Here is a 21430-nt window from a genome sequence, read left to right on the forward strand (position 1 = left end):
GATGACTAAGAGCCATTTCAACAAAAGAGCTTCGGGTGACTTACGAAGGCCAGGTTCAGTTTTTTATTAACGAAGCTCTACTCCCATGAAGCCATTTTCCTTTATTTATTTAATCATTCAGTCAACAGATACACACTGAAAACCACGATGGATTTCCAAAGAAACACTGTCTGAAGTCTTGCCGCCTCTTGGAATTCAGATTTACAGAAGGGTAGCGTTGCAGAGGAAGGAAAGGCCAGACGGATCTCACCTCTACTTGCCAGGGCCAAGGCCCATTTCTCTTTCCCAGTCCTCTGCATTTCCCTCACTCTGGCCTCCCTCTCTGGCCGGTCCGCACAGGAGAGAAAGCTGCACCCACGGTGGCCTTTACTCCTTCGGGAGCCTCCTGCTGGTGAGGGCGTGTCTGCCTCAGGCCCCCCCTCCTCCCTGAGCTTTGCCTCCCCTTTCTCTAGCTGTGGGGCACTGGCCTGAACCGCAGCCACACCCGGACAGCGGTCCTCCAAGGAACAGGAGCCACGAAGTGAGTTCCTGCTTATCTTCAAACTTAACTTACACAGACACACTTTGCTGTGAGCGCATGCGTACTCACAGGAGTTTCAAAGTGAAATCAAGGTGGTTTCCTCACAACAGATGAGAGGGAAAGAGGAGGAAATCAATGTTGTCAGCGTCTGTTGGGTCACTTATCCTTTAGGAATCTAGGAAAAGCACGATGCCATCATCACCCAGAAAAGCACACTGAAGCGTGCGCGCACACACACATCCTGTCCCCAGTTGCGGGGAATTCTGAGCACTGGGTTAAGAGGCTCCTATAAGCTTAGGGATACAAAGAGAACACAGCCAGACAACAAGATAAGGTGGTGGGTATGACAAAGGTCCCTACTTGTTAGTGTCGTCACACTGTCCCTGTACCCTCAAGTTCCCAGCTCCATAGGTGGCCACCCACAACCACCCTGTACACCATCCCCCAGGTCAGGGCAGAGACTGGCCCAGCCGGGGCATCCCTGTCAGCTGCTTTCCCCTGGGTCCCTCAGCACACAGTCCCTATTGACATGGAAACCCTGGGCCACTTCTTTCTGGCCTGTGGCTGATTCTACTCTCGCCGTGCAGGATTCCCAGAGCACCCTCCTGTGCTATTCTGCCCGTCTTCCTGTTGGGCTCAGGCCAGCACAAAAAATAAATATGGGATGTACCTTCCCTCCCAGCACAGAGGTCTACAGATCTTACCTTAGAACCCAGAGGGAGTGGAAGGAGATAAACAAGATCAGAATGCATAAAAATGGTCCACCATATCCAGGACGTGTCCCTGACCCCAGATCTTGGCCACAAGCTCCTACATCAAAGGAAAGATTCCCAGGCCCTGCTCACTGCATTCCATTCCAGCGGCTCTAGATTGTGCCTCAATATGCATTTGCTCGAGCCCAGATCAGCATACAGCCAGGCACATCAGCCACCTCTCCCCTGCTGCGTTCTCCTCCTAGACCTGAAGGGAGGAGAAGGGAACACACGATGTCCTGGCTTTAAGAGCAGTGACTGGAAGGACCCACACTGGAGAAAGGAGAAAGCACATGCCTCCTCGTGGGAAACTACTGAAGACCACAAGAAAGAAAGGATGGAAAAGGATAGAAAAGGACAGAAACACCCCCCTCCTTCACTTGTTTCTCCATTCACAACCTAGGCTTAAGGATCCTCATGTTCTTGGGCTACTTAGAGTAACTGGAAATTCCCAATCCAGCGCTTACTCTGACTTGTGCCCACGTGGGAATCCTGCTTTTAGGACAGGGAGGTGGTAGGAGGGGCCTGGACCAGAGCTCTGGGACAGCTCTGCACCACCAGAGGGCATCACCTCACAGGAGAGGTTGTCGCCAGATCTCATATCACACGGGGACCTTCAGAGCCCTGTCTTCCTCCTTCTGTCACATACAGGCACACACACTGCTCTTCCTCTCTCTCTCTAAGGACAGCCTCGAAATGGAGGGCAGGGACCCAGAGTGACCTTCATGGGTCTTTATGGACTGCCCCATTCCTCACCTGCGGAGGGATTCTGCCCACACTGACCCTGGGTTCTCTGAGTTGTCCAGGGCTGGAGAATGCCCTGCAATGAGTTGAGACAAATCTCAGGAGCTGGTTTCTGGTGAGCATGGCTGTGACAGGGTCAGGGGGTTCAGTGTCCAGACAGGAGACTGTGGCAGCGGGGGTCAGCTCAAGGTGGGAGGGTCTTGAGCGGGAAGTGTATCAGGGAGTCGGCGTGTGTCAGGCATGTGAGGGCCCCGGCGGGGCTCCCTGCCAGGGAGTGGCTGGCTGTCAATGAGACACTCGGGGTCTTGGCTCTTCTCCAGTGCCATCGCCACTTTTTATACAGTCTCTAAATGCACTGGCCTGCACCGTGGGCACTCCTTCTTCCCCTGACCTTTCCATCGCGGGAGTACTAGGTGGGGAACACAGTCTGTCCTGTAGGTCTTGATGATCATACTGCAGAGGAAGTAATTCCTAACTTTCCTGGCACCATACCACTGTGGGGGTCAGCTGGCACAGTAGCAGAAGGAAAAGATAACATTAGCACAGAGCTAGTACTAGCCCTGCCTGGTGTGGCTCAGTGGATTGAGGGCGGGCCTGGGAACCAAAAGATTGCAGGTTCAGTTCACGGTCAAGGCACATTCTGGGGTTGCAGGCCAGGTCTCCAGCTGGGGGCGTGCAAGAGAAAACGGACCAATGTTCCTCTCCTTTTTCTCCCTCCTTTCCCCTCTCTCTAAAAATAAATTAAAAAGAACTAGCAGTGGAGATGGTGCTCAGTAGCACTTATTCCTTCTCTTTGCAAACCCATTTAGACCAAAGAAGCCTTTTAAGCTCATTTTGGGGGAAAAATATCCTTCCCGCAGGCAGAGGGATGGCTAAGACACCCGCCTGCAGATCAGACCAGGACGAGAGAAGCCTATGCCGCTTCTCTGCTGAATTTTGCAGCCTTCCAGCGCGGCAGCCTGCAGCAGTGCCAACCTATGGACAGCAGGCGGCGCTCTTGCCTAACCTTTCCCAGGTGGAGGCGGTTGCGAGGACGCAAACTCTGCGAGCTTCAAGGGTTGTGGTAATTTGCTTCTAGTGTCTGGGTGACTGCAGACCAGAGCCTGGCTAGGGTGGAAATAGAGATGACGAGGGGCTCATAACTTCCCCTTTAGGCGCTCTCCCAGAAAAGAGAATCGGCTTCTTGACACGAGTAAGGAGGACACTTTTTTCGGCCCACACCAATGAGACTTGGGGTAATCCATTCGCAGCCCCACCCCATACTCAATCCCTGAAAGAACGTCCCCAGTGTCTGCGGTCCCAAGGAGAAGCCTGCGCCCCCGCCAGCCGTTCCTCTGCTCTTCTCGCAGTGGCCCCCTCCCAATGGCCCAGTGCCAGGAAGCGGAGGTGAAGCGTGCTCACGTTAGGGCCTGTGGTGAGAAAGCGGGACTGCGTCCGAGTGGGTACGTGGGTTCTAGGAGGGGTGGGGAAAAGGGCTGGCGGAAGAACGGTGCTGCTGTTGCTCGTTAAAAGTGCCGCGAGGTGGCGCTCGAAGGCCGCGTCACAGAGAAGTGCAGGCTTTTGAAGAGGAGGGACTGACTCGGAGACCTAGCGAGGCTGCAGGAAGAAGTTGGCGGCTACGGTCCAACGATCCTACTCATTGAAACAGGGGCTACTTGGGGACCCTTGGAGCAGCATAGTTACCAGGAGACTTGGAAGGGTCATGGAGAAGAGGGAGCCGAAGGCATGGCATGCATTTCGAGGGTCAGAGGATGGATTCCCCAGACCCCTGGGTGCTGGAGAGGGGTGGAGGCTCCGCTGTCCGTTAGTCTGTCGTCCGCTCACCTGCTTCTCCAGATTTATCGGTTCTGTTCTGAGGCCAATGGGAGAAGAATTCGGGGTCTTAGAATCCGAATTCATTCTAGGAATTGAAAATCCAAGCGCATGCCAACATCTGTCCATCTCTTTGTCTCCCAGGATTTGTAGGTCTCTGCATCACCTCCTGCTCTGAACCTTCCAAACTCCATCCCATGAGACGGGGTGGGGGGTGGGGGACGTAGATGTTCGGAATTGTTTTTGCCTCTCTTTCTTTGCTCTTCCTTCGGATATCCTCAGTGGCTTCTCCTGACTGTGGGATCTGCCCCAAGCTCCGAGGAACTGCCCCCACCTCAGGTCCCAGGAGGAAAGAGGCCTCCTCTAAAAGCATCTGACTCAGACCCATTCCCCAAGGCGGAACTTGTCTCTCCGGACAGCCCCATGCCATGCGCCCTTCTCTGCCTAGACCTTCCTTGAACGGATCCATCCCGGCCTCAGCTTGGCTTCTCGCAATCACCCGCAAATTATTCAGATTCTGGTGCTACAAACCTGCAGGGCCCTCTCTCCAGACCATTCCGCTCTCTTGATGCTTGGCCCAGAGGTCCCATCCGCTCTCACTCCTTACACTCCGAATGCAGAGACCCAGGGGCCGAGTAGCCAGCAGCGCCAACTTTAATCCCACCCAACAGTCTAGGAATTCGAGATCCGATGAGCGGCTCCAGCTGCGGGGAGGTGCTGAGCACGGTCTGGCCCGGAGGGGAAGACTGGGGCTCCTTGGTGAGGACCCTGACCCGCCGACTTCCCCTGTAAAGTAAGGGGTGGTGGGGAGAGGTTGCCTTCTCATGGAAGAAAAGCTGGAAAAGCTGGAATCATACTGACTGGGTGGGGAAGGGACCCAGAGAGGCGCTGCTCCCCCACCGTCCAGGCCTTCTCCAGAGGCCTTAGCAGCGTCCTCTGCGACTGCCAAGCCCCTGGGAAGGGGATAGGCAGGCTTGAAAGGACGCTGATATCTGCCTTTGGAGCTGCAATATCCCTTCAACTCCCCAAGGGCCTCGCCCCCGACCTACACCAGCGTCAGCGTGGCGGGGACTCCAAGCCCAGAGCACTGGGATGAGGGAGTGTGGGCCTGCTGAGGAGTAGGTGGCCCGGGACGGAACGAATCCAAGGCCCTGGGGAAAACTGGGATTAATTGGGAGAAATGGAGGATTGGGTGTCCACTGTCCCAACGTGCCCCGCCCTCTCCAGCTCGGGCACCACACGCCGAGGGGCCTCCGGGGAACCGAGTCAGCCCCCGAGAGTCCCCGCCCCCTCCCTGAGGCCGGAGGTATTAGTGCTGCTTGATCACACCTCATTTTCTGCGAAAATGGAAACATACCCAGGGTCCTTAATAAAGTGAATGACGAGGCTTCGGGTGTAATTGGGCTTCCGGTTGGTGGCTATTTCCTTAAACTGACAGTGGGAAAAAATGTAAACCTACAGCGTTCAGATGTAATTGTATGATTATCAGAAAGAGGAGCAGGGTGGATTCGCAGAGACCTGGAGGCAACGACCTGAGGAAGGGACACAAACGCTTACCCAGACCAAGGGACCTGGGAGTCCCGGACCTCCGCACTGACCCCTCATCCAAGTGCACACCTCTGCAAGCTTCGGGCGCTCCTCCCAATCCCAGACCAGCCCGGCTGCTACCGACGGAAAACGCGGGATCTTTATTTATACGCTCGGGCGGGGCGGGGAGGGACGTCTTCTCCTTCCTCGGAGAAGGAGGGGTGTCCTCCAGGGCAGCGGGGCGGCCAGGCAGGGTCTGCGGACCGACCTTCCGGACAGCGCGCGCTGCCCGCATATTTCTATGCATAATCCAATTTTCTCCGTGAGTATCTAGTTAAACTCTTTAACAACAGCTACATAATTAGAATTTGGATTCCCATTAATTTTCCCTGGGCCTCAAACCATTTGCAGCTCACACTGGTAATTAATGCGATACATCACTAACTTTACCCAGAGCCGGCTAGCCGGGCTGGGGTCGCTCGGCCCGCGCCAGGCGCCCCTGCGAGGGGCCCTGACGCCGGACCCCGCTTCGTAAGTGGGGCTGTTTCCCTCCCGCCGAAGCCAAGTACCTCGACCCGCGTATCCAAAGCCTTGTTTCCAGGAAATTTCACAATTAAAAATATTTATCGGGAGCAGATTTACGTTTCTGGGTTTCCAGTCTCGGGGCGTCTGGGTAGGCTATTAAGAGTAATTAGCATCTTTTGTGCATGCAGATTTACTTCGCTCATTGCCACATAATTCATCCCTAAAAGCCAGCGCAGGCGAACACAGGCGCCGCCGCCAAAACCGCGGCCAGAGCTACCGCCCCTGTGGGGGGTCTACGTCCCGGGGCCCTGAGCCCCCATCACGCTGCCGGCTCCCAGTTTCTCTGGTTCAGCTGTCCGCTCTAGGCCCGGAGGCTGCGCGTGGAGAGAAAAAGTTTCTACCCTGGAGACGAGTAACGCTAGGGCGACCTCAGGCGGCCAGGGCAGGGCCTAAATGAGCGCTCCCAGCTGCTCCGGCCATGCGGTCGGGACCTGAGGCTTTGGGACCCTGCACGTGTGTGCGCGTGAGCGAGTGGGCGTGTCTGTATGCACAGGAGCCTGCGTGCCAGTGCATGTGCATATGATAATGCGCGTTCCTGAGAGAGCGCAAGGGCGCGCATGGAAAGTGAAGTGATCTCTGCCCACCCATTCCCTGGACCTCAGCTCAAATGCCAGTCCCAGGTCACCCAGCTCGGGCACCGAGGCTTAGGGGGAGACCCGGGCCCTGCCTCGCCCCCATTTCCCTTCTAAAGAGCCAACCCCAGCCAGCCTGAGGTCCTAGAGTGCGCGGCGCCTGGCGCGAGGGAAACTGGGAGGCGGGACGCCCAGTGGTGTCCGAGCGCAGGTTGCGGGTGCACGAGAGAGAGGGCGAGCGGAGCAGGGGGTCACTGAGCCGCAGCGTTGCGGGACCGCTGGGGGGCGGCCGGAGACAACGGAGCCTGGCGGGGGTAGGGGTGAGGGTGGGAGTGGGGGCGAGCGGAACTACAGATCGGCGGTGGGAGGACCAGGGCCAGGGAGCGCAACTGTGGCTCCCCCGCTCCAGGCCGAGGCACCCACTCCGGGTTCGTTATTAACGCGCTGGGAAGCCCGCGAACCGCCCAACTTTCTTCTCTTTAATGAGCCTAGAAGAAGAGGCTGCCCTGAAGGGGTTTGTTCATTAAAGATGTAGCTGGAGGAATATTGTCTCATTAATTATCTGGTTTTAATTACACTCCTACCCTTTGAATCAAGGGATGGGCAAAGTTGATTCAGTGGCGCCGCCTTCTTTAGCTTAAAGAGTCAGGACAGCACAAGGCCTGGAGGGGGCGGCGGGGACTGTGGGTGCCGAGAGGGTGTGAGTAAGCATTTGGGGCATAGCCAGCCTCTAATCCCCATGGGAGATAGCTTTGTGCCTGGGTGGGTGGGTGTGTGGATGAGGTCTGCGTGTGGGTCTGAAAATGTGCGTGTGTCTGAGCGTGTGTGACCACGTGCGCCTGAAAGGCCCTGTGGACGTGACTTGTGTGTCTATGTAAGCTCCCCGCCTGCGTGCAGTTCTGTATGTCTGGGTGTGAGTGTGGGTAGCTGAGTGTGTCTACAGACAGGCCCAAGAGCGGGTATCTAAGTGAACAGGAGTGTGACTGGGGAGCCGTGTCCGTGCGTGTTTAAGAGGATGGCCTCCTGCCCATCAGCTCAAGTGACAGTGTATGACGGTGTTTCTGGGTCTGTGCTGTGTGTGCCCGTGGCCCTGTGTGTATGAGTGTAGGGTGGCGGGCACTCCATCGCTAAAGCACTGCAGGAACTGGGACCTCTCTAAGGACGTGGCTCCGTTTCCAAGGGTCCCCAAGAGCTAGGGTGCCGTCCGAAAACCAGGATCCTTCTGGAAGGGGTTTATTTAAGGGGGTGCTCGTCCCTGCCTCATCCCTTGTCAGGCAGGAGCTGTGCTAAAGCGGGGGCCGTTTTCCCTTTAAATCGTGGACACTTTGACAGGGGACATTAAGGACCCGGCTGCTCAGGCTGAGCAGATCATAAAACCGGACAGGCAATTTCTGCTCCCGCCAAATAGCCGGGCAGACTCGTTCTGCATCTTTGGTTTTAATGCACTAAACTGGCAGCTAAGCAGGGAGCGAGCAAAAGGGGCTGGGGAGCCCCCACAAACACCAGCGCACACACCAGCACACGGGCAAACACCCCTTCACACCCTCTCGCCCCTAAGCCCCGCCCTCGACCCCCCCACCGGTGGAATTATCAACTAGAATTTGATTAATATGCAAATCGCAGGCAAACAGCTTCATATAATTCTTTCAGTGGAGAGTAATTAATCACCAGTTAAAGCAAATTAATACATATATCAATTTTGTCAGAAACATGCTTAGTTCAATCGCCCGTAAAATTGAAGTTTGAAGTATTAAGAGGCTCTGCAGAAACGCCAGGACTAAAACTTTCAAATTGATCCTATTTAGTAATCAATCAGGCTCTCCCCTCAGGTTAATCTGCCTAATTTTTCATCTCAAATCATACACTTTACTGACACGCCATCTAGCAAACAGTCGATAAAAAGTTAACAAAAATGATAACGACTCCAGCCAGAGCCATTGTGCAGGGTGGGTGGGCGGTGGGTGGCTTTGATTGCATTTCTGGGGTGGTTGGGGGACTCGGTTTTTCCTGAGCTAAGGGCTGGGAGCTCCCCCGGGCAGCCAGAGCCTCCCACCCCACCAGCCTCGTCTGCTGCTCCTGCCCTCAGCTGCGGTCGGACTTCCCGAAGAACATCCAAACATCCGGCCTCACTTCCCGCAGAGTCTCCGAAACCGGCCGGCTCCCTCCTCAGCTCCGGCTCCCTCCTCAGCTCGGGGTTGCGTAGCATGCCTGGGAGCGTGTGTAGTGTGTGCTCATGGTAACCGGGGCCAGGCCTCTGTCACTGTGTCCGGGCTGTGTGTGCAATGGTGCGGATGGTGTCTCTGTGCATCAGCAAAGGGGCCATGCAGGCCGCACTGTCTCCAGGCACTCTCTGTCTGTGTCACCGTGGGAGTGTGTGGCATTTCTGCATTCTGGGTCTGCATGACTTAGTTCCTGCCTTGTGTGTGTTTGCAGTTTCCGGGATGTCTGTGTCACAGTCTGTGTGCCTGCATTGTGTGTGCCCTGGGTGGTGGTGGGCCCGCTCGAGCCCACCATTTGTGTACATGTGGGCAGGTCCGGGGGGGGGGGCTGGGGCAGCTGGATCAATAAGCCCATCTCAGATATCAGAGAGAGGGGACAGTCCCTACGGAGACCTAGACCCTTCACCTTGAGCAGCTTCTGAGAAAGGAGAAGGGTCACCTCTTCCCATTCCAGCCTCTGTGTTAGGAGTGGGGCTAGCAAGGAAGGGAGAAGGAAGGCCACCATTCCTTGGCCGAGGGGATTCCCAGCCCTGGACTCCTCTCCACAGAGCCCTGGACCCATTGCTTCTGACTTGCACCCCTGAATTTGGCAGGGGTGGGGGTGCAGACACACACTTGGCAGTGCCTCCATCCAGTGCATTCAGATGTCACAACCATGACCAGAGGTGGTGACAGCTCATCTCAAACTTCTGTACACACATGCTGACAACTGAACTCACACAGGTTCTAGGATGCATGCTCACAGGTGACTAATTTTCCTTCCCACCCCCTCACTCACAAACAACAAGCCCCACTCAGCTGTCCAACGGAGGACCTCACAGGTCCACATGCACTCACCCACTCCCAGCAATCTGCATGCATAGACAAACCAGGTTCCAGAGAGGGCAGGACTCATTTACCCTCAGCTCTGCGGGCAGAACCACCCATCCGCCCCGCATGCACACGTGCATATCATCGCCACGTGCCCTCTCCCCAGCGTGGGCAGGCCTGAGCCCCCCACCCAGGAAAGAGGAACTTCTCTTGAGCGAGTTAGGAAAGTGGGGCCTTTGAGGGTGACCTGGTACTCAGGTGGCCACAGGTGAGCCTGCAGATTATTCTAGAGACAAACATTCATCCTGGGGATCCACTTGAGTAGGAGGAGGCAGGCAGGGCAGCCTGGCATCACCCAGCAGCACAGCAGAGGACAATCCTCCACCCCAGCCTGTTCTCTAAGAAGCAGAGTCTGTACTGACACAGTGTTTATTCACTGGCCTCAGCTGCTCTCAGAGTAGATACATGCCCAGGCTGAGGCCTTCCACTCCCCCCCCCCCCCCCCCCCGTCCTGCCACTTCTCTCAGGAGCCCCCTCCCTTCAGGCCTTGTGCTTCCTGTCACCCCACCCCACCCCACCCACTGTAAGTGTAAATCTGAGTAGCCAGCTTGGTCAAGCTGTTTGGAGCCAGGAGTCTTGTTGTCTTCAGCTTCAGTTCCACATCAATGTTCCTCCTCCTAGTTATCTGCTCACACCAGCTCCCCGAATACATCACACACCCGGGGGCATCACTCACTCTTTGGTCACACCCACCCACTGACAGCTTTACTTCTTTCCTCTCCATTGCACTAATTTAGTCACACCTAGTTGCACACACTAGTTTGCAACAATCGGTTACACAAACACAACAGCACACCCCCAGTCACCCCCAGTTGAAATACTCTGTTTCCATCAATCAGCCACACATGCCCAGTTACTCAGTTGCACAAATCTCTGACACACTCAGTGACACATCCTGTTGATGCCTTCAAAGACACACACACACACACACACACACACCCTCAGCCTCCGGCCTCTCCTAGGGCTGGTATTGGTCAGGAGGAGACAAGCTGACTTGCTGGTGGCAGCCCTGGATCCTGAAGTGCAGAGGTGGGGCCTCCAAGGAAACTGAGGTGGGGGTTCTCCTCTCTGCAGAGTCCTGCTCCCCCCTCATGCACCTGCATCAGGCCGCAGCACCTTCACTTTCCTTTTGTTCACAGCCAGCAGCCTCTCCTTTGGGAGACACAGCCTGTGGACCAGCTCAGGGACAAGCTCCCAGCTTTCCCAGGGGTGCCAACCTCTGCCTGAGACCTCTTCAAGCACATGCACTGTCCAGAGAGGCACCCATTTCCCACAACAGCCAACCAGCCACCATTCTAACCCCACCCACACCCCTCAAAGCCAGCACCTGTCCTGCTGCACTTTATAGCAGCGACCTTCCACCCAACGCCCCTTATGACCCCAGTTCCCTCAGGTTTACAGTCCCTTCTCCCACGTGCCTTCTGCAGCCTCCGACCCTGTCCACTTTGGCCCTCTCCTCCCCCTACACTTCCTGCTCCCCCTGGTGCCCCCCCCCCCCCCCCGTGCAGGCAGGTGTACGTGTTAGGGGACATCTGTATTCTCAGCACCACCGCTTTCTGCGCCCCAAGAAAGAGGGGTTGACGACTGGGGTGGGGGGCAAAGCCAAGATGCCCCTGGTTTGAGTGGCTGGGGACCTGCAGGGTGGGGTGAGTGGACTTCCCTGTACCTGAAAGCTCAGAAGGGTGCGGAGGAGGGGTCCCCGTGGCGACTGGCAGGGGCGGAGGGATGGCGCGCGGCCCCAGCCCGTCCCTTTCAGGGGGGACTCATGCATCAAACTTCAATTTTCCGGACGATTGAATTAGTGATTTTTTTTCCTCCTGAACTAAAATACACTTAAGTCTTTGGGATTAATTACCACGTTCTGGTCCCTCAGACTGGAGTATTACTTATCGGAGCTGCGTCTGACACCGGCCCGACACCTCGTAAAATAAGGAACTGCGCCTCCCGGCCTCACCGGGCAACGCCCGCCAGCCCCCGGCCCGGGGAAGGCGGAGCGGGGAGAGCGAGCCAGCCGTGTGGCGCGGTGGGGCCCGGTCAGTCCGCGCGCCGCCGCAGCGTCCCAGGCCGTGAGATAAGAAACTGCCCTTACCCGGGAATTGTTGAGTCGGGTCGAGGCCCCGGGGCCTAACTGGGAAGGAAAAGACACAGCCTGGTCTCCTTCCCCCGGGCGGCCGGGAACCAAAAGCGCGTCTGCGGAGAAGCCGGGGTCCTGGATTCCCTCACCTGCAACGGCCCCAGGCAGTGAGAGTGACACCCGGCACAGGGCCGGCGGCCCAGACGGTCCTAAGCCTTAACAAACCTCTCCTGAGAATGGGCGCAGGACCCACAGCCTCTCGCACGGTCCACACCACACACGCTCGGAGAATAACGCGCATAATGCACACGCCCCGCTCCCACGGAGGGCACACGGGCGGCACACACAGTCGCACCTGGGACAGGCCCGGCGGGCACCAGGTCGGAGGCCCAGGGCAAGCGCTTGCATTTGAGGCCCTCTCACATTACAGGTCCCTGAGGGAGCGCCCAAGGCTGGGGCCAAGGCCGTCTGAGCGCCTTGGCCCGCGCACGGGTAGCAGCTCCCATCAGAGCCCAGATTGCCGAGGAGAGGGTGGGCTGAAACCCAGCGCCCTCGTCCCAGCCCCAGGCTCTCCGCCTTGGCCTGCGTGGCGGCCTGGTTGCGGACTGGGGCCAGAAAAGCAGCCACAGGCGGCAGTGCTCTGTCCGGTGGAGTTGGGCCTCAGTGGCTGCACAGGCTGTCGGCGGGGCTCGGGGAGCCCGCCTGCGGCCTGGGAGCCGTATGGACTCGAGCAGAGCCTAAGAGGCTGCGGGGCAGGTCAGATCCGCTCCCCCAACTGCGTGGAACCAAGCACTCGGGGCGCGCTCTCCCCGGGCATCCCGACTGGGGCTCAGCCCAGGGCTACTGAGCGCGTCTCTGTCCCCTTCCCGCTGACGACAGGTCCTACCCTCGCAGACCCTTCTTTCTGGCCTATAAAAACAACGAATTCCTTCTTGTCTTTCAAGGCCTGGGTCCCGTGCCACCTCTTTCGTGAAGACTCCCCTACCCGGAGCCCAAAGTCCTCTTCCCGAGTTCTGCAAATGCGCGTTTCCTTCCCCATTGGCCCAGGCCTCCCACGACCGCGGGGGTGCGGCAGGCCGCGTCCACCTCTGGACTGAGAGCTCCTTGAGGGCAGGAACTGGGCTGGATTCGCTTCTCTGTCCCTCGCCCCCAGCGCGGCCTGGCACCGAAAAGACACACGATAAACATTTGATGAATTGAATGAATCGTTCCCTTTACTTTATTAATTCTTCCTCTTTCTTTCCCTTCTTTCCTTTCCTTCTTCCTTCCTTCCTCGTCATTTTTTATATCTTGTGTATATTCAATTGTCATGTTTTTCAGGCTCATTAAATCCATTTAGAGACAAAAGAATAAAAGGCAGAAGGGGGAGGAGGGGGGAGGAGGGGAAGGGGAGGGGAGGGGAAAGGAGGGGGGAGGCCGGAGAAGCAAACAAATAACCCGCTTTAACTAGACGGGCGGATAAATGGCCCCGTTTCTCCTCAGCCCCGATGCGCCTGCTTAGCCGCGCGCCCCGCGGGTGCGGCATCTCGGGTGGGCTCAGCCCCGGGGCCGCCGCCCTTAGCCTAAAGGGACCCAGTAAGGCCCCGCCCGGGGCCGCGAAGCGGGAAGTGGCCCGAGGTGCCAGGACCGCTTCATTGGGATTCATGGGCGTGTTGGGCGCGCGGCCTGGGGCTCCGGGCGCAGGGCGGGGGCCAGTGGGGGGGCTGCGCACGGCGGGCGCAGATGCCCGGGTGACCGCCGCGCCGCGGTCCCTGCGCCGCCTTTGTGCCGGGGAGACGCGCGCGGGGACCTAATCCATCAAATTGTCTACAAATTGTGAAGAAAATTCAAAAACCATATGGTCGCCAGCGCCGGCGCGCTCTGGGCTGCGGAGGGCCGCGGCCGCGCCCGCACCCGGAGCCACGGGGGGCTGGGCCCGGCTATTGTCGCCTGTCAGCGGCCGCCCGGGTCCATTCGTCCCGGCCTTCATGGTCCCCGCTCCGAATTACAGACCCATCCATCCTGAGAGAGGGCGATTTATGTCGCCCAGGAGAAACGCCCGCACACCCGCACGCCGCCCGGCCGCCTCTTTCCTTCTTCGGTTCTCTACCTTCTCTTCCTCCCCGCTCTCTCTCACTCACTCCCCCCCCCACCCGTCTCTCTCTCTTTTCTCCCTCTCTCTCTTCCTCTTCCTCCCCGTGTCTGTGGCTTTCTACTCCCTCGCTTTGCTTTCGGAGCGCGTTTCTGTGCCCCTTCTTTTTCTGTTTCCCTGTTTCTCAGTTTCCTCTCGGACGCGACAGTTCCCGACTCAGGCCCCAGGGCCCCATCGCTTGCCCGAGACCAGATGCGCGTTTCTCACATCAATTTTGCGGAGACAGGGAACTGAGCGGCCTGGAGGCGGGACCCTCCTCTGGTGACAGCGGCCACTCGCCAGCCCAGAGACAACAAAAGCCCAGAGAGAAACCCGCTCGGTCCGGAAAAGTGAAAGCTGCCTCCGTCCCTGCTTCAGCCCCACTCTGGGCGCGGGGACCCCAGAGGGTCCTGGGGAGATTGATGTCTCTGCCCCCGGCGGAGTTCGGGACCCAGAATTTGTGAATGTCACTAGAAATTCATCCCAACTCTCAGGCGCTTTGGGCTCACATCCCCCTGCCTGGGTTCGCGATTCAGCCAGTCCCTTGGTGGGTGCCTTCAGCCTCATTTTTCTTCCTCCCCCAAGCGTGAGGCCCTCCGGCAGAACCGAAACTCAGGAGCCCTCAGACCCCACCCTGCTATCTGGCTGAGCTACACCTGCCACTCACCCGAGACTTAGCCAGGCCCCAGGGAGCGCAGGAAGAATGTCCTTGGGTCCCGGTTAGGGTGCACGAACCTTGGGGCAAGTCCCTCCCCGCCCTTTGCCTTAGGCAAATTAATAGGCAAGTGCTGAAGACGCACTTGTGCTCAGCATTGCACGCCCGCTTTTTACCCTGACCTGACGAAGCCTACTTGTCTCACATGTCCCACCTCATTTGGAGCCTGCCGCGTGTCTACAGGCAGAAACGCTTCCTCCCGCTGCTCCCCTCTCACCCTTCATTCTCACGCCTGCCCTGAAACTCCTCCAAATCTCCAAGGCCCGGCCGCCGGCGACCAGCAGCAGCGAGCTCCTGGGCCTGCCATCGCTTTCCTGAAAAGGGCCCGATCATTTAGACACGGTCACCACCGCTTCTAGTAAAATGGCAAAGACTTTATTTATTGGAGAAAGAGGCCTTGGGTACAGTCGGGGGAGGAGAAGGCAGGGCAGGAGCAGGGAAGGAGCACTTGGGACCCACCCTCATCTGGCCACCTTGTCTGGCCAAGTCCGCGGAGGAGCAGGGCGTTGGAGGCAGACCCAGAGCCGTGGAGGAGGTGGGGTGAGGACTTAGGTTGGCCTCCTCTCAGTCTCTGTCACATGCAAAAAAATTCTAAAAAGAGTAAAAAATAATTATAGGGCTTTGGGTTCCTTTTTCGTTGGTTGGTTTGTTGGCTGGATTTCCCCATCTTGTCCCTAAGACCCGGACCCCAGCAGTCGGCCCAAGAAAACCGAGAGAGACGGTGGAGAGGAATCTTAAAAATAGCGCACTAGTGGATCCTGGGAGGCAGAAATGGCATCAGAAAGAGACTTCTTTTAGGGGAGGAGGAAAAGATCAATTTGAAACTTGCAAGTCAGGCCCCCGCTGCCCACCTCAGCCGCTTCTGACGTGGGATGCAGAAGAAAATAAAAGAAGTCAACTGCAATAGGCCCGGGGAGGCAAGGAGGGAGAGGGCCGGTGCATTCGCCACATGCAGAGAAAAATCGAAACAGTCGGGCGGCCCCCTCTTCCAGACCGCGGGGGTTCGGTGTCCGTTACCCTCGGCTCCGCCTCGCCCTGAGCAAACCTGGCAGCCTAAGAGCTTTGAAAACATGAAAACCTCCGAGATCTTTTAAAAAAAATTAAAAAGAAACAAAAAAGGCAGGCTGCGGTGGGAAGAACCCGCTATAGAGGTTTAAATATTTATATAGAAGCCACACAGAACTGCACGGCAAGGGCTCCCCGGGCGGTCTGCGGGAGGCTACTCGCAGCGGCCGGCCCGGCCGGCCGGCCCAGCCGGGGTTTATTGCTTCGAGAGGGAAGAGGCGGCTGCTGGGAGCCCAGTCTGGGCCAGGGACAGGGGAGAAGGCGGGAGTTGCAGAGGAGGTCCCAGCTCCCCTCGGCGGTCCGGCCTGGGAGGCTGCAGGCCTACGGCTCCAGAGGGCCCGTGCCGCGGCAAATTCTGGGCTCCGCTCAATCGTCCACGTCGATCTCTTCGTCTTCCTCGTCCTCCGAGCAGTCCTGGCTGCTGGCTGGCTGGTCCGTGAGCGGGGAGGCGGGCGAGAGCTGCAGGGGCCCGGCGCCCGGGGCCTGCGGAACGCCCGGAGGGAGTGCGGGAGAGCCGGGCCTGGACTTGGCCCTGCCGCAGCCGCCGCCGCCGCCGGCAGCCTCCGAGTTCTGCTCCAGTTCGGCCAGCGCCACGATGTCCATCTGCCCGCCGGGGCCCAGTTTCTTGGCGGACTCCACGTCGGCCTTCATCTCCTCCAGGTCCCGCTTGAGCTTGGCGCGCCGATTCTGAAACCAGGTGATGACCTGAGCGTTGGTGAGGCCCAGCTGCTGCGCGATTTGGTCTCGGTCGGCAGGGGACAGGTACTTCTGGTAGAGGAATCTCTTCTCCAACTCGTAGATCTGGTGGTTGGTGAAGGCCGTGCGGGACTTTCGCCGCTTCTTGGGGGTTTGCCGTTGCCCAAAGATGGTCATCCCGTCTCGGCCTGCGAGGAAACCATAGTATAGGCTTGCGCCAGGGAAGAAGAGACCCCACCCCGTCTCTCGCTCAGCCCACCTAGGCTCGTCCGGCCTGCGGTTTGCCACAGTTCCCTTCTCGGTTTCGATTAGGCTTCCCGGACTAAAGCCAACCTCGTCAATGGCAAACCCTCTTCCCCCGTCTCTCTTCTACCGGAAGTCCCTAGAAAAAAATTGTTTTGTTCTCTTTCCCCCATCCCCGCCCCCCAAGAGTTGGTTTGAAAGACCCAAGGTTGCTAGAGCAGGAAGGAGCCAGACAGGGACGTTCCGACTTTTGTATGCATGTTGGTGCTCCACCTCTTCACAAGGACCACAACTCTACCCTTCCCCAAAAGTTCGCAGCAAAAGGCTCTCCATTCCTCATCCCCGGAACAGGACTAAGAGTGCCCAGGCCATTGGGAACAGGGGGGAGTCAGGCAGAGCAGGCAGGCTACAGAGAGAGCTTGTGTTTCCACCATCCCTTCCTGGTCACTTCTGGCCTATCCCGAGGTCCCTAGGAAATAGGGTCTGGGTCCTGTCCCACCCCTCTCCACTCGTAGCGGTAGCGGTTTCGGCTGGAGGGCCCTGACGGCCGGCGGGGGAGAAGGAGGGCAGAGGCAGAGGGCATAAAGTGCGTTGGGCACGGGAAGCTGGGCTCTGGGCGTAGGGGAATCTAGTGGCAGCACCTACCTTCGGCTGCCTGCAGGACGCTGACCTCCAGCCCCTTAAAGGTCTTGCTGGCGAGCTCCTCCAGTGCGCACAGCGGCGAGGTCTGGGAGAGCAGCGCGCGGCCCGCCAGGGGCAAGCCGCCCGGCGTGTGCTTGTCCGCCGCGGCCAGCAGGTGCGCCGCCCCGCACAGCGAGTAACTTCTCCGCACGGACGGCTTGTTGAGGATGTCCTCTATGCTGAACGGCGTCAGGGGCTTGTTGGAGTTGGCGGGCGGCGGCAGGTGGTCCAGCGGACTGCGCCGCCGCTCCTCCCCCGGCGCCGCCTTGCCGTCCTCCTTGGAAGTCATCTCGGCCTCTTTTGGGGGCCCGGCCGGGGCGGCTCGGGCCGCGGGGACCCAGCCCGCGGGCAGCTCGGGCGCCCGGCGGCGCGGGAGAGAGGCAGCGGCGGACGTGAAGGAGGCCCCGCCGGGCAGGGCGCCGGCCGAGCGCCGGCCGTGCGCGGGGCGGATTAGCGCAGCGGCAGAGGCGAGCAGAGCTGCACTGGGCCCCGGGAAGAGGGCGCTGACGCGGGCACTGCCTCCTCCGGGGCTTCCAGAAATCCGGGGCCCGAGCCGGGGTGCGCCGCACGGGGCTCCAGTTTCGCCTGCCCTGGTGCTATTTAAAGGTGTCAGGTGGCTCCGCGGCGGCTCCTGGCCCCGGGTCCTGGAAGCAGCAGTTGGAAGAGCCGAGGCGAGGGCGCCGATCCCGTACTGCGAGGGGAGGCGGAGAGATGGGGCAATCGACTATTGCTAACAAGTTAGCCTTGATCGAGGAGTAATCAATTATATGCAGAGGCACTTCTCTCTCTCTCTCTCTTTCTCCCTGTCCTTCTCCTCTCTTCTTTCCCTCTGTCCTCTTTTCTCCTGTTCTCTTTCTCCCTCCCTCCCTCTCTCTCTCTTCTGCGCTCCCCCCGTCTCTCTCCTTCTCTCCCTCGCCCTCTCCCTCTCTTTCACTCTCTGTCTGTCCAATGCAGGCAGCTCTAAGTTGGGAAGCTCATTAATTAGCGGGCCGGGGGTAGGAGGAGCCGGCTGGAATTAGCCTGCCTAATGCGCCTGTCAGTCCGGCGCCGCGCTCGGCCCGAGCTGTTTGTAAATTACATTAGCGGCGCCTTTATTGCACCCGAACCGCGGTCGACTGAAAAGCCGCCGCCCCCACCCCAAACTGCGAACTGCGCGCCCGGCGCACCCTTCGCCCGCCGGCCTCGCTGCGATCGCAGCGCTGGCCCGGAGTTGTCAGGCTCTCCAACCCGGGAATCAACGCCTGAGAAGGGCTGCGAGAGCCCAGTCCGGGAGGTACACGGCCGCCAAGCGGTCAAGGTAAGACCAGGAGCTTGGGTGGGCCCCGCCGCCGCCCGGCGCGGACTTTGCCCAGCTGTGATCAAGGACCCAGCGCCCCTGCCCCTACACTCTTTCGCGGCCTCGCGCCACACGCCAGGGGAAGAGGGAATCAGGAGGTCCACACAGGCTCTGCAGCCCTGCGTGAGGCGACACAGGGCGCAGGGGTGGGAACCCCAGGGGTTGGGGGAGGGGGTTAATCAGAGGACTCAGCCTTCCCTAGACGAGAGGCGGAGTGGAGTTGGTGGTGGCCTTCGGCGCCTCTCCCGGGGCCAGATCCCAAAGGGACAGACTTACCTCCCGCAGCAATCCTGCACACTTATCTCGGGCCAAGGCTCTAGAGGCCGCCTGGTGACCGGGGTCTGACCGGCAGTCGGGCCGGGTGCCGGGGCTAACGGAACCAGCTCCAGGCCTCCCCGCTGCGCTCTGCCGGGCCGGGGCCGGCGCCCCGCGCCCCGCTGCCGGCCCCGCCCAGCCCAGCGCCGGGCTCGAGTGCACCGCCCGGCCGACTCCAGCTGTTCCGGATGCGGGGCGGGGGCCCGGAGGGGGCCCGACCAAGCCTGGGACTGTGCTCTTAGGAACCCGCACAGAGGCCTGGGTTCAGGTCAGACTGGGGTCTGGCAACCCGATGGCCCCACGTTCTGTGTGTACCGGGCGAGCTTTGGTGTGCATTGATCTTTGACTGTGTTTATGTTTTTGAATATGTATATTTGTGTGTCGTTCTCCATGCATATATTTGTGTAAACCGATGTGAACTGTGGGTATATAGGTGTGTTTGAACCCTTACCTATGAACCCTTACCTGGGGCTGTGCCCCAGGCTCTTTTCTCTCTTGCTCCCCTCATCTGATTTGTGTGGGGCTGCTGGCCTCACCACCCCGATTGTCCATTTCTGCGCCTGGAGAAAGCGGGGAGGTAAAGGGGTTGGAGCCAATGGAGGCAGAACTGTTTCCTTTCCCACACAGCCCCAGCGTTTCCCTGGCTTTGTTTGTAAACTCCTGGGTAGGCAGTGCCACCCTGCAGCCCTGCTTGGTTGACAGAAGGGCTGAGCGAGGCCAGTGCAGAGGACTGTGGCCCAGCCCAGAGGTTGGGATGGGAAGACTAGGGCCTCTTGGGCTTCTTACCCCCTCATACCTGCCCCAGAGAGGGAGTGAGCCCAGCTGGGGCTCACTGATCCAGTACAGATTCTGGATCCAGTACAGATTCTGTCCTTGGATGCCTCCAGCATAGGGGCTTCAGTGTATCAGCAATGGGTTGCTTTATCTCCCCTCCAGTTATTTGTTGGGAACATGGCTTGCAGCTCTCCAGGGTAAAAGGGACAATGCGGGGAGAAAGGATTCTCGTTTGGGATCCCAGCGCCTGCTCCATCTTTGTCCTGCATTTTGGGGGGAGGACAGGTGCTCAGAGGCAGAGATGGTGAGAATGCGGTTCTCAGTTCCCCCAGAGCTGCAAAAGTATCCCCAAAGCAGGTCCACCTCTGGTGCCTCAGTGCTGTTCTGGGAGCCATGAGGCAATTGATGCTGGGCCTAGCCACCGTGGATTGGGAGTTCAGAGATGGTGGAGAGGGACTGGAGAGAGAGGGCGCCAGGGAGCTGGACCCTGCTGGCTTGGAAGCTGTGGGACTGAGAGGGGTCTGCCCTCTCCTCTCACTTCCTGCCCCAGGGATCCTGCGTCAGCCTCTGGCCCACAGCCCCTTCCTTCTAAAGCCCTGACCCAGAGCCAGAGGCGAGCCACATCCCTCACGCTAGCAGGGAACAGGGCCTCTTAGTTCCCTATCCTGGGAGGGGCCTCCTCCCTGCTCCTCCTCTTTCATTCGTCCTGTCTGTTCCAGTATTCACACCTGATATTGGCCTGTAGGACAGGATCTTAAGGGCAACCCTGCTGTCGCCCATTTCCCAGTCCCTCAGGACCAGCGAAGTTTAATGTTACTGTGAGGCTGCCAGGAAGATGAGGAATGGAATTGGGGAGCAGGGGGGTGGGAGCATAGAATTCCTCTACTGGGGCACTATTTCCTGGGACCTTGATTCTTCAACTGCATCATGTCCAAGTAGACAGGACATTCTACAATCATCTGTATTACCTCCTCCACCTCCTGTCGCCAAACCTCTTCTTCCCTTCAGCAATACCTGCGGCTCAGTCCTGAGGCTTTAGTGTTTTGGCCTAATTTGCTGATCTCCAGAGCAGCCAAACAGCTCCAGCCTGGCACAGCTGGGGGCTCAAGGGGAACGCAGGAGTGCTACCCACCCATTTTGTTGTTTAGGGTCCTCTGCTTACATCGGCAGGCCACTTTCAAAAACTAGCCTAACTGCCCCACCAACCTTTTCCATACCCAGCAGTTCCCAGACTCCAGACCCCATTCTGTAAGTGGCTAGAATCTTCTGAACTCCTGGCAGCCCAAATACACCAGCTTCCCATACCCCTCCTGCAGAGCAAGGAACTGTGTTTTGGATTTGTGGTCAGACTCACTCCTTCTCCCACCAGACAAACCAAAGAGGTCCTCGAAGGCAGGGACCTTAACCTGGAAATTCTGTAAACCTCAGACCTGTGCAGGCCAGGTGAGTACCTGGCGCCCTCCATGTATTGGTTGAATGAGTTTTTATCAAGCAAATGAAGTACAAATGATTGTGTGTCGTGAAGAGGAAAGGCTTGGGCCTTGACTGTCCCCCTCGGAGGAGTTTTGGAGATTGTTGAAATTGAAAGAAGGAGTAGCTCAGGGGCAGAGGGGTGGAAAGAAACCCTGCCGCTGCTCTCCAGGGTCTACCCTCCCGCCCATCCTCCTTCCTGGGGTCCCATGCTGGGCTGGGAAAACACTGGGGGTTCCCAACCCCCAGTAAGCTGAGCCAGTGGCATCTCTCTGGAGCTGGAAGTAGCTCACCCCTTGAGTGTGCTCCACAGAGGGAGTGCCTGTCTTTAGAGCCTGGTCCACACTGTA

At 58.5% G+C, this 21430-nt stretch overlaps 1 protein-coding gene across 1 annotated transcript; it reads right to left on the bottom strand.

Moving 5' to 3' along the window:
* Positions 1 to 15931: 15931 nt before the first annotated feature.
* On the bottom strand, positions 15932 to 17474 carry LBX1 (ladybird homeobox 1). The gene is made up of 2 exons (XM_037159359.2): positions 17150 to 17474; positions 15932 to 16449 (listed from the first exon to the last, which is right to left on the bottom strand). Exons 1-2 carry the CDS (start codon positions 17472 to 17474, stop codon positions 15932 to 15934), a joined length of 843 nt encoding a protein of 280 aa, XP_037015254.2.
* Positions 17475 to 21430: the final 3956 nt, after the last annotated feature.

This window comes from Artibeus jamaicensis, unplaced genomic scaffold (assembly GCF_021234435.1).
Source record: "Artibeus jamaicensis isolate MK-2021 breed Jamaican fruit bat unplaced genomic scaffold, CSHL_Jam_final contig_490, whole genome shotgun sequence".
Classification (NCBI taxonomy): Eukaryota; Metazoa; Chordata; class Mammalia; order Chiroptera; family Phyllostomidae; genus Artibeus; species Artibeus jamaicensis.